This window comes from Cyprinodon variegatus, unplaced genomic scaffold, assembly GCF_000732505.1.
Source record: "Cyprinodon variegatus isolate N-32 unplaced genomic scaffold, C_variegatus-1.0 Scaffold156, whole genome shotgun sequence".
NCBI lineage: Eukaryota > Metazoa > Chordata > Actinopteri > Cyprinodontiformes > Cyprinodontidae > Cyprinodon > Cyprinodon variegatus.
The window spans coordinates 1019120-1031355 of NW_015150609.1; the positions used below are offsets into that span (position 1 = coordinate 1019120).

Here is a 12236-nt window from a genome sequence, read left to right on the forward strand (position 1 = left end):
TTCTCTAAAAGTGTAAAAAGTTTCAGTTCCGGTGGTTTCCTGCTCTGGTTTCCTCCTTCAACCGAACCGGGATGAGAAAAGTTTTGGACCGGCTCTGGTTCGCCTCCCTTTGCTCTCCGAACCGAGTCCAAGTGCGCCACGCCGCAGCAGCTCCTCACTGTCGAACCCGAGCCTCAGGCGGCCACTGAGAAAGAGAACTTCCGCTGACCAATCACCTGCGGCCTGACCTCTGGCTGACATCTGCTCTGACCAATCACATCCACCGAAATGGGCGTGGCGAAACCTGGCACCGCCCTCTTTAAACCCAGGACAAAAAATGAGGAGGAGCAGAAAGTTGAGAGATTTTGGACCCTGGTTCTAGTTTCCTGCTCCGATTGAGCAAAGAAAAGCGTCACATGTTCCAACACAGCAAAGCCTGGTTGGTTAGAAGATAATAGCCACAGTCAGCACAGAGGTGGTGGAGTGATGCTTTGGGCCTGTTTAGCTGCTCTGAAGTCAGCAGCTCTCTCTGGGTCTCATTGCTCTGTTGGGTGAAACCCAGAGAAGCAGAAGTTTGGAAATCAGTCAGGAGGTTTCATTAAGCAGCAGCAGGACAGATTTCCTGGTTTAGCAGAGATGAGTAATCACAGAGTTCCTCAATGCTGCAGAGAAATGCTGCATTCAGGGCACCTGGGAAATAAAAAAGAAGTTTAACCTTCTTCAACCTGAGCTGTAATCAGCCTCCTGCTCCTCCTCGTGAACCTTAAGCTCAGCTCCTCTGCTCCTCCCTGAGGGAACATCAGAGGAAACTTTATCGATCACTGCAGAGGATGGTGTTGCTGATTACAGCTCAGGTTGAAGAAGGTTAAACTTCTTTTTTATTTCCCAGGTGCCCTGAATGCAGCATTTCTCTGCAGCATTGAGGAACTCTGTGATTACTCATCTCTGCTAAACCAGGAAATCTGTCCTGCTGCTGCTAAATGAAACCTTCTGACTGATTTCCAAACTTCTGCTTCTCTGGGTTTCACCCAGCAGAGCAATGAGACCCAGAGAGAGCTGCTGACTTCAGAGCAGCTAAACAGGCCCAAAGCATCACTCCACCACCTCTGTGCTGACTGTGACTGTGGCTATTATCTTCTAACCAACCAGGCTTTGCTGTGTTGGAACATGTGACGCTTTTCTTTGCTCAATCGGAGCAGGAAACTAGAACCAGGGTCCAAAATCTCTCAACTTTCTGCTCCTCCTCATTTTTTGTCCTGGGTTTAAAGAGGGCGGTGCCAGGTTTCGCCACGCCCACTTCAGTGGATGTGATTGGTCAGAGCAGATGTCAGCCAGAGGTCAGGCCGCAGGTGATTGGTCAGCGGAAGTTCTCTTTCTCAGTGGCCGCCTGAGGCTCGGGTTCGACAGTGAGGAGCTGCTGCGGCGTGGCGCACTTGGACTCGGTTCGGAGAGCAAAGGGAGGCGAACCAGAGCCGGTCCAAAACTTTTCTCATCCCGGTTCGGTTGAAGGAGGAAACCAGAGCAGGAAACCACCGGAACTGAAACTTTTTACACTTTTAGAGAAACTTTAAAAAAAAAAAGACAGAAACATGGCAGACAGCGAGGAGCAGCAGGTCTCTACCAGCACCCCTCTGTTCAGCGAGGGCCACCACTACCAGGCCGAACCCGAACCCGAACCGGAACCAGAACCTCAGCAGAACCATGAGTCCAAACGGGACCTGTTCAGTTCGGATGACATCGTGGATCTGATCGGCGGGGCCCAGGACGCCCTGCAGCGGCACAGGGCTGAGGGGGAGAGCGGGCTGCAGGAGCCCTCCGTCACCTCCACAGAACCGGAACCAGAACCTGAACCTGAACCAGAACCAGAACCCCTGGTGGAGAAAGCAGTCCCAGACTCCACCAACTTTTCCTTTGTTCCTGAAGAGCCAGAGGTCGTGGCCCCCAGGGCCGAACCGGAGAGTTCGGAACTGGGTTCGGGTCCGTCCCCCCCGGTGGAGCCCCCTGCCCCGCAGAGCGACGCCCTCCCAGCGCCCGCAGCCCGGGAAGCAGCGCCATCCCCGGCAGAGGCAGCAGAGCAGCCCGCGGTGACACAGGGACCAGCCGCTCCGGCTTCATGTGAGTATCAGCGGGCGGAACCAGAACCCAGCTACCGGCACATGGAGCCCAGCTGCGGGGAAACACCGGAACCGGGGTGCTGGATGAAAGCGGCTCCGGTTTTTACCGAATTTTAACCGTTTTCTGCTGCCGGTGAGCAGCCGGGCGGTGATGCTGCTCCACCCGCGGAGCAGTCGCTCTGAGCCGGCAGCAGGTCCGACGACCTCCCGCCAGATTCCACCAGAACTCCCGCTGATCGGAACCACTGTTGGAGGTTCTGGTTGGTTCCGGAGGTTCTGGTTGGTTCTGGTTTCCCAGCAGCCTGTAGCTCGGTGGTCGCTGCGGTGATGCGGCCCACCTGTTCGGTTCGGACCGGATCATGTTTCGGTGCCGAACCGCTAAATTCACCGATAAAAAGCAGCTGAGACCAGAACCGGGTGGATTTAACCGGTTCTGTCTCCGGTACCGGTGTCATTCTGGACCGTTTTCTCTGGCGCCGCTAGCGGTCCTGCCTAGCAGAGGTCTATTATCGGACAGCAGCTAACGTGCTATTCATCAACAGAGATGCGCTAAAAGCGCTTCATCAGGTGTCTGAGCTGCGCTACTTTCCTAATATAGCCGCTCCGCTCCCAGCCCCCTATACTGGGGCTGTACTGGTCTATACTGGTGTCAGCCTAATAAAGGAGGGGCTGGGTGGGCTCTGCTTTGTTTTCAGGTTTATATCTGTTTTTTAATTTGTTTTTTTTTAAAATAGAATCGACATATTTTCGGCTGTTGGGGCAGACAAGGCCGTGTCCGATAATGGAAGCAGCGGTGGTTAGCCCAGCCCAGATTAGTCACAACAAAGGAATCCGCTGGGAGTCCACTCCCTGACGGAGCACCGCACTCCCGGCTCAGCCTGCCCCGCAGGCGGAGGGATGGAGCTCCTTCTGACAGCTCCATCCAGACCGAACCCCGTTAGCGCCCCGGAACCAGCCTCCCCAGAACCAGGCCCCCACCGGAACCAGGCCCGGTCCGGCTGCAGGGGCCTGGCTGGGCTCAGATGTGTAGCTTTCAGCTCAGTGTCTGGATTATTTTAGAGAAGTGTCAGATTGTTGTTGTTGTTGATGATGATGATGATGATGATTATGATGATGGTGATGAAGCTGAGCAGGCCTCAGATCCTCCTGGAGATGCAGACAGGGTGGGGCTGGAAGGCCAGAACAAAAGCACACCCTGTGGGTTTAATCCAGTCTAGTGGGAATGGTCCCAGTTTAACTAAACCTGCTTCATGTTAATTAAAAAAAAAGGATTCCGGTTATTTTGGGTCGTTACCTTGGAGACGGAAGCAGCTGATTCAGCATGTTTCATGATGAAAATCAGGTTAAAAACACTGCAAGTTTTTTTTTTATCATATTAACAGATGAATAAAGGGATGAGATCTACGCTCTGCTGATATTCTCAGATTATAGTTTCATTTCATGCTAAACGTTTTTTATTTTCTGTCCAAACTTCCCATCCTGCAGCCAAAGTTCTGCTACTTTTTTATTGCTTTATTCGTTCTTTATAAGTTTTTAAATCACATGAGCCACACGCCTCTCCCGTGTTAAAGTCCACGTTTAACATGTTCCAGATAACTGATTGATCACCACAGATTTTATACGCAGAACCAAATTCTATCTACATTAGATGTAAATACACTCTATTATTGTTTTCTATCTGCTGTCTGAAACGGTCTGGATGTGACTGAGTATTAACCTCCAGTCAGCAGAGGACGGGTGAAAGTGACTCTTCCTTTTTTCATCAACATATCATGTACTGATCGTCACCATGACGACCTGGGTGCACAGTGTTTCACCAAACACCGGTGTTGCATCAGATTCGGTTTCCCCATCCGTGTTTCTCTGCTTGTTTTTGATGCAAAGCTTTCAGATTCTCGGTGATGGCTGCTGTCCGCTGGCAGAGATGATGGATGGATGATTGATTGATTGATTGATTGATCTATTGATGGATCTCACATAGGTTGTTACTTCAACTCAAACACAGAAAAAGTTCAACATGTGTTCATTCAGACTCACTGCAAACTGGATAAAATAATTGATTGATTTTGTAACTCATTCTTTTTGGATTTTGAGACATCAAGTTTAATTTAACCTGAACTAAATACACGAATAAAGGACCCAAAACAAAGTTTTTAATTTCTCTCAATATGCATATATTTATTCATGACCTGCAGGTTGTTTTGTGTCCCATGTGAGTCGCGCTTTGCACGCTGCAGTCAGAGCATGCGAACAAGTTCGCCATTTTCATCGTCTCTACATCCTGGGTGGATTTTGCCCATAAATAAACACAAGTAGCAAATTAGTTACATATAATCAATATTATATCTGCTAGTTAACCAGTTAATATTAGCTAGCTGACGTCTGAGAGGGTTTATGCATTAACTGATAATGTTATGACAATTAGTCGCTAATGGTAGCTAGCTAAAAGCCCTCGCTCGCTCAGCTGCGCTCCATCCAGAGCTAAACAATCGTTGCTTGAAGGTTCAGAGTGGAGTTTAGAGTTAAATGCTGGAAACACGCCGTCACTGACAGCAGGAGCCTCTAGTGTTTTAAAGAGTAGGAGGGCTGCTGTGGTTAGCATGTTAGCGACGGATGCTAACTGCTACCGCTTGCCAATTTGTTTATATTTAAGTTAGTTAACTGGTGTCAATACAAACATTTATCATGTTAATTTAGTTAAAAGTAATTACATTAGGTTCATTTTCAATATTTTAGTTTGGTTCAACTGAAATGTTCAGAAAATAGTTTGGAACAAAAATTTAAAGTTGGGTGAAGTGCAGAATTATTGTCCACATAAAATAATCTGGTCATTAGAAGTGATTAAAGTCAGATTCTGTGAAGTCAAATATTTTAGATGTGATTTCTGGACATCATTTTATTTTTTGAGCAGGTTAATAGTTTTTCCAGTGAATGTATGGAAATGAATTCACTGGATTAAGCTGCTCTGTGGTCTAAACCTGCACTAAATGTTGGGATTATTTTTGGATTAAAGAATAAAAAGCTAATTCCTTCCTTGTTATGACCTGTCTTAGAGGAAAACATATTAATGATCCTAATGCTTAATAAATCCAAAAAACCACAAGGATGAGCTCCAGCAGGAAGTCTGCTGATAAAAATAGATCCACACATTATCTGCTAACGGAGGAGGGATGAGTATTGGCTCACGATACGATACGTGTCACGTGTCATGTATAGATAAAAAAGCAACCTGCATATGTTCATCACTGCATAGCTACAGATATGTAGGTATTTAGCTACAGCTAAAGTGCTCCACAGCGCCATCTGCCAGACTGGTGGAAAAAAAAGGGATTCCATTTTTCCTCAGTTTTAGGTGAAAATGCTTTGCTTTAAAAAAATCTATACTAGGAACTAAAAGATGGATATCAGGCAGCCAAAAATCACAGTATATTGCCAAAAGGATTTATTTCCACACTTCTGTTACAGAGGAGGGAAAGTAGACTTTAGACTGAAGCAAGTCTGAAAACAACAGACAAAAGGAATCAACACTAACCTACTGGAAATAGATCAAACCAAATGAAGAAAACTCTCCTTCCTGAATAAGCAGGAGGAAAACATAAAGCGACATAAACAGCGATTCACTCCTGAAGCCTCCTCACTTCAACCATAAACAGCATTTCAGAGCATCAAGGTGCAACATGTGGCTGTTTGGGACCTGAAGAGAAGAGGAATGACGATCAGTCGTCATCTTTTATAGGCGTCTCTCGCTTCGTTCCACCAATCAGCTGTCTCCATTCTTCAGGAGACCAATCAGCAGTCGGTAGCTGCGCAATCAGATTTAACGTTATGCGACATGATTGGCTGAACGTTGCCACATGAGGTAAAACATTGTGGTTGCCCTGACAACGATAACATCACGCAGCACGAGCGTCTGTAGCGTTAGCACGTCAAATGACCGATAAAGTTTTACCTGATTGATGACAAAACTGAAAAATCTATTTCCGGTGAACAAAGTAACTGTTAGACCGTGATATAAATGTGAAGAAACGGGTGCACTTGAGTTTGTCTGAGTGGAGTTGCTGTGTGTTGATGATGTAAGAAGGGGGCGGGGCCCCGAGCAGATCTGGTAGCTACAGCGTAACGTTTGCTAAACATTTAATGACATGTTTATTATTTCTGAAATGATGTTTGATTGAGCGCCACCATTTTTAAACCGGTCGATCCGGTTTCTAATTATCTGTAATCTATAATCGATCCATAATAAACAGACTGAAACCCTCAGACGGCCAGCCGGTCCAAACAGAACCTCAGCCGGTCCGAACAGAACCTTTGGATCATCTCAGAACTGATCAGGAAGTCCCTGTTCTGTAAGGAGGCGGTAGAAACTTTGAAGTTCTGGTTCAGAACCGGGTCAGGTTCTGACCCATCTGCCTGTGTTCCTCTCTATCGGGTCGACCCAGTGATCCCGGTTCTGTCTGAGTGCTGCAGACAGCAGCTGGTCGAGCCGCTAATCCGATTCTGAGCCGATGGCTCTGATCCAAACCGCCCTGAGGAGGAGGAGGAGGAGGAGGGTTCTGGGCCTTCGTCCTGATCTGAAGCAGGTTTTCATCATCAGGCAGAATTTGGGCCATCAGAACCGGACCTTAATGACAGAATTACCAGAACCAGAACCAAAAGTTCCATTGTTCTGCTGCAGTTTTAACAGAACCGCTGCTGCTCATTCTCAGCGGGCAGACCCGGTTCCTCTGGTACCAGGTCCAGTAGTTGATGGAGGCCTGGGTGAGGTTCTGAGACCGGTCCGAACCAGATCTAATCTGAACCAGCAGTCGGGTCGAAGGTTCTGATGTAAAACAGAGGTGAATCTGTCCCGAAGGTTCTGGATAAACCCAACAGAACCATCCGTTAGTCTGGGCTGCATTAGAACCGCCTCTGATCCGGGACCTGAGGTCCATCAGAACTCCTCAGGGTTCTGTCTGGTTCCTAAAGGCCAATTTATACTTCTGACGCATAGAAACAGATTTTTCAAAGACCTGTTTTTTTTTTTTTCAAACCAAATAATCGGATCAGAACTTCTGCAGGTCCAGATGAGCCGTTCTAACGTGTCAATGACGCCGTTAAAACCTGTGGTTCTGTTGGTTCTGCCAGCCTGCATTAACACGCATCACAGGAGAAGATGGTGTCTAACCGGAACCACACCCAGCAGCTGAGACCCGACCCGGTTGGTGTCAGAACCTGTTGAGGCGTGCTGGTTGTGTAACGGCGGTCTGATCCCGGCTCCAGCCTGAGGATGATGTAACATCGGTGCCAGTGGTCTGAGGCTGGTTCTGTCCAGTCTCAGTGGGTCGGGTCGGGTCGCCTCCAGTCTGTCTGCAGAGCTGCTGATGAAGCATTTCTCCATGTGGGGGCGCTGCACACAGGAAGTGACATCATTTGAACCGCCCCTGCTCTGCTGCTTGCTTGGGTCTGGTTCTGTTTATTGGACCGTTTGGACTCTGGTTCTGGTGGTCAGACGTTCTGACCCGCCTGAAGCGGATCAGGCTGTAGGCGCTCACATGTTGTCATGGTAACTGTACGACGTACCGGTCTAGCTTAGCATCAGGAAAGGGGGCGTTTGATTCGCTGATTGTCGGCATGGTAACGGCTTGTTAGGAGCTGATCCTGTCTCTGCTGGTCATCCTCCAGAGATAATAGGGTTGTCGCTGCACTTCCTGTTTTCAAAATAAAAGCACAACATGTCAGATTTATTGAGAGCCGGAAGCAGGAAGTTTCCCTGGTGATTGAGAGGAAGAGAGCCTGGCAGCTTTTCACAATAAAAGCTCCCTGTTTTTTCCTGGTTTTACCTGAAGATCAACCTTTCTGCCCTCGTTGGGTAAAATCGGCCATCTTTGACTGATTACCGTGTTTCCTTCAGCTGGAAACTGGAAAGGGGTCAAAGGTTGACCGCGCTGATGCTAATCTCTGATGAACCTGTTCAGATGTTGTTCTGATGCATGGATCTTTTTCTGCTCCTCCTCCTGCCTCACCTCCTGCTCCTCTCTCTGTCTCCTGTCTCCTCCTACAGATGTATCTTCTCCTCCTAAAGCTCAGCCTCATCTTCTGATGCAGTTCCCTACAGGCAAGTCCTTTCTCCTCACTGCTTTTCTGCTTCTTGTCCATCTGAGTGCCAATAAAGCCACTGCATGCAGACTGAGAGCATCTTCACTGCTGACCTTCAGCACTGTTTGGTTTGCATTGGAGACGACCCCTGACCCCCCCTCCCTGACTGCAGCCAGACGGCAGCATTTAATGAGGCGGATCATTGGGTCTGACACTGCATGGATTATTGGCACAGACTTTCACCGCCGCGTTCCGACCAGACAAACGCTTTTCATCCCTGATGATCCCAGAAACAGGACCAGAGTGATGGGGGGGGGGGGCACTGATTCACCGTGCAGGGAGCTGGTTGGTCATTGAGAATGTGGTCACAGCTGAACAGGAAAGCTGGAGCTGGGTGGTCACACCTTAGAGAGAGTCTTTGAAAGCAAAGGTTAGACTTTATAAATCCATTATTAAGTTGGCCTGAGCATGTCTGGACCCAGAGGTTCTGACTGTGGACAGTTCCTCAGTGTCTCCACCCGGCTGCAGGCAACCAGAGAATCATCATTTATCCATCCGCACCTAAACGCATCATCAGCGTTGGCAGGCTGACTGCAGGTCAGAGTCACACCACTGATCTCTATCTATTCCCTGGATTGCTGATTGCCCGTTGGTAGTACGGGGTTGAAATGAAAAAAATGGCAGCCATGTTGGTACTCCCTATATAGACCGGTCTCAATGTAAACAATCGATCAAAAAACCATGATGTTCTCATTTTCAGGGACAGAAGACTTTTAAAATAAAGATAAATTCATCACTTTGACACAGACTGGCTGTTTCATAGCATCAGTAGATTAACTTTAACACATTGCAGAGTCATTATGACGTCAATGAAGTCTATAAATCATGTGATATAACATATTATACAAATAAATCACAATAACATTAATGTGTTGATGCTGCAGAATAATACAGATGAGCCAAAAGTGCTTAATTGATGATGTACCTGTAATATACATGTATTTATTACATTATTGTTATAATATCTTACATCGAATTTAACAATTTTACATCAAGACAGAATCACAACTACATCTGTTAGTGTCATAGTATTTTCCATTTGCATAATATGCATGAATGAGGCCATATACTTTATGCTGTCTGTGCATTAGCCTTTAAAAATGTTTGAGTTGCTTTTTTTCATCAATATAACCTGCAATATATTTCACGACTTTTTCAAATGAGAAATAAACCAAACGTTCCAAAAACGACATCATCCACTGAATAAAGAATTACTACGTTAATATTTCACAGTGAATTACTTTCTATTTCCTCTACTTTCTATTTTCTAACATTAGACCCAATGTCAGTGGCTAACTCAGTCAATGTCTTCCAGTCAGTCTGAGACTAATGTTAGTCTGCAGACTAATGTTAGTCTGCAGACTAAACTATAGGATCCATCGCTATAGATGGATTTATTGCTTAGTTCATCCACTGACTGGGAAATTACCAGTGGAACGTCTTCCTGCAGACAGAAAACTGCTGGTTTATGCAGCTAAATGCTGCACAGGGAGGCATTTTACTGCGTGGGAGTGGGGAGTACCAAGATGGCAGCTGGTGACTTCCCTTCTTCCGGCAATCAGCAATCCAGTGAATAAATAGCGATCAGTGTGTAACACCGCAGTGTTGGACGGTCCAGTTACTGCCTGAGGGACCTAGCACCCCGCTCCAGATACCATCCTGTCTGGTTTATTGGTTCTGGACCTACCAGCTCCTTACAATCAGAATCGTCTGGATCCAGAGCAGACGACCAGAGATCAGAGTCCTTCCTGTTTTTAATAGTCTTTGAATACATCTGTGATAATCTAGATTAGCTGAAGGAAGAACTAGTTGGTTTCCTCTGGATCCATCAGAATACGACTGCCCTGTTTCCTTCCCTTCCCCTGGTTCTGTTCTGGGAAAAGCAGGAATGTTGGCGAATGTTCCGAAGCTTTTGTCTGGTTCGGACCTCCGGGTCTCTGTGAAACCTTTGCTTGACCTTGTTCTACCCAGGTGTGGTGGGCACTGTAAGGAATGGAGTATGTTTTTGATATATGTGTTGTGTGCGTTCTCCCTCCTCCCTCTCTACTCAAGAACTTGGGCAGAAGGGTGACTCCCCCGCCCCCATCTCTCCTATCTCCCCTCTCCACTCACCCGACTCTCTGGAAGAGCTGTCTTTGACCGAGAGTCCGAACCAGCCCCCTCCGCCAGGATCTGCTGCACCCCTGGGCTCCTTCTCCCCCAAACCCCCAAGTACTTTCTCCAAGGAAATGTCCTGGGAGGCTGAAGAAGTCGACTGTGGACCGGGTCGTGGTAAAACTAAAGAAGACCTAGATTCCTTAGCTGGTCCTTACCTGAGTTTAGGGAAAGACCCAGGCCCTCATAATCCATGTGAAGACAGCGGCGTTTCATTCTCGCCTGAGGAGAAGCTGGTTAGCTCAGACAGGTCCTCCACCGGCCCCTCCCCTGTCAACCCCCAGATGAAGGTTCCTGAGTCTCACCTTACCTCCTCTAACCCAACAGAACACTGGGATTCACCATTCCTCTCATCGCAAGACAACTCCAAGGTCTCCATGGATTCCTTCAGCAAGGACGCCCCGCCCATTAGCTCCTCCAGATATGACCCTGATGTTTGTGGCAACCAGTCTGATGAAGATGAAGACCTGATGTATGAGGTGAAGAAGAACAATAACCCGTTTGGGGGCTATTCTCCTCTGGCCGACAGTGGATACTCCCATTTTGGAGAGTCCAACTCTGACACCAGGGCTTCCAAAATGTCGGAGAGTCCCACACCAGATCTGGTTCAGTCTGGACACTTTGGAGAGCCCCAGGAGAACCAAACATCTATCCTAGATGTAGGGAGGCCTTTGGAGACCGCTAAGACAGCCAGTGAGTCCCTCATGCAGCCAAGCAACCAGTTCTCCTCTGGTCTTAACGAAGATGAGGGTGAAGAAGGTGAAGAGGACTCTGTTCTGCCACCTTCGCTTCCAGACATCCTGAAGTCTTCCCCTCTAAACCCAGAAAAGGTTGATTCAGGGTCATCTGAGGGAAGTCCGGAGGAACAGAGCCCCATCCTGGAGCGCCGGATGATGGAGTCTCCAAACCCTCCCATTAACTTGTCCAATAACAACCCGTTTGCTTTTGACAACAAAGTGTCCCTGCTGAAGGAGATGGCTGAGGAGATGGAGTCCAAGCATGGAGACGATACAAAGGCCGATGAGAAAAGCTTTGGAGCCTTCGATCTGGTCAAAGAGGCCAAGGAGACCACCCCGGTGAAGGTCAAGGAGGAGGAGTCTGTCCAGATTGAACAGAAAGACTGGTTCTCAAGCAATGACTCTCCCAAAAAGGCCGAAAGGTTTGAGCCGCTCGACTTCCAGAGCAAGAAGACCGCCGCTGAAGACTCCGACTCTGAATCTCCAACTGCAGACTCCCTGTCCCCGGTCCTGGAGGCCATGGCCAAGAACCCAGCCATCTTCCAGGTAGAAACGGAGAAGCAAGACCTGAAGATGGAGATGGAGGAACCAGAGTTGGCCGAGGAGGTGTCTGAGCATGAAGTCTCCTCTGAGGAGTTCGAGTTCATCGAGAGACCGCCTCGAGGCGTCATCGACGAGTTCCTTGAAGCTCTGGATCCATCCAAGTTTTCCTCCCCTAAGCCTCCTGAGATCCCCATGGACGATGACCTCGGCTTCACCCTGAAGGACACACCTCCCACGGCTGTAGCTCCGCCCACAAAGGAGGCCTCACCTCTGGAGCCTGAACAAGAAGCTCCAAGTCAGAGCTCGTACCGCCTCCTCACCCAGGCCTCCCCCCAGAAGAGCAAGGCTGAGCTAGAGACCCCCCCCAGCCAGGCCCCCGCTGGTAAACCGGAGGAGCCCACCTCCCAGAAGGCCAGCAAAGTGTTTAAGATGCCCAACCTGAACATAAGAGCAGGTAACAGAAAACCGTCCAGCATGGATCCATCCCCACATCCCACGCGCCTCCTGGTTTCCCTGTTCGCCTCCATCCTCCCAGCTTCTCCATCCTCCCAGCCTCTCCATCCTCCCAGCCTCT

General features: G+C 48.3%; 1 protein-coding gene across 4 annotated transcripts in view; it reads left to right on the forward strand.

The window, feature by feature from the left end:
* The first annotated feature begins 1354 nt into the window (after window positions 1–1354).
* rtn4 (reticulon 4) overlaps window positions 1355–12236 on the forward strand; it is a 21579-nt gene continuing 10697 nt past the window's right edge. For 2 of the 4 annotated variants that reach the window (XM_015377570.1, XM_015377571.1), the window contains exons 1-3: window positions 1355–2094; window positions 8134–8187; window positions 10281–12116. In XM_015377570.1, coding sequence (XP_015233056.1) covers window positions 1569–2094; window positions 8134–8187; window positions 10281–12116 — 2416 coding nt within the window. In that variant the 5' untranslated portion in view covers window positions 1355–1568. The remainder of the gene's footprint in view (window positions 2095–8133; window positions 8188–10280; window positions 12117–12236) is intronic. The other 2 variants (XM_015377572.1, XM_015377573.1) reach the window with 2 other exon arrangements.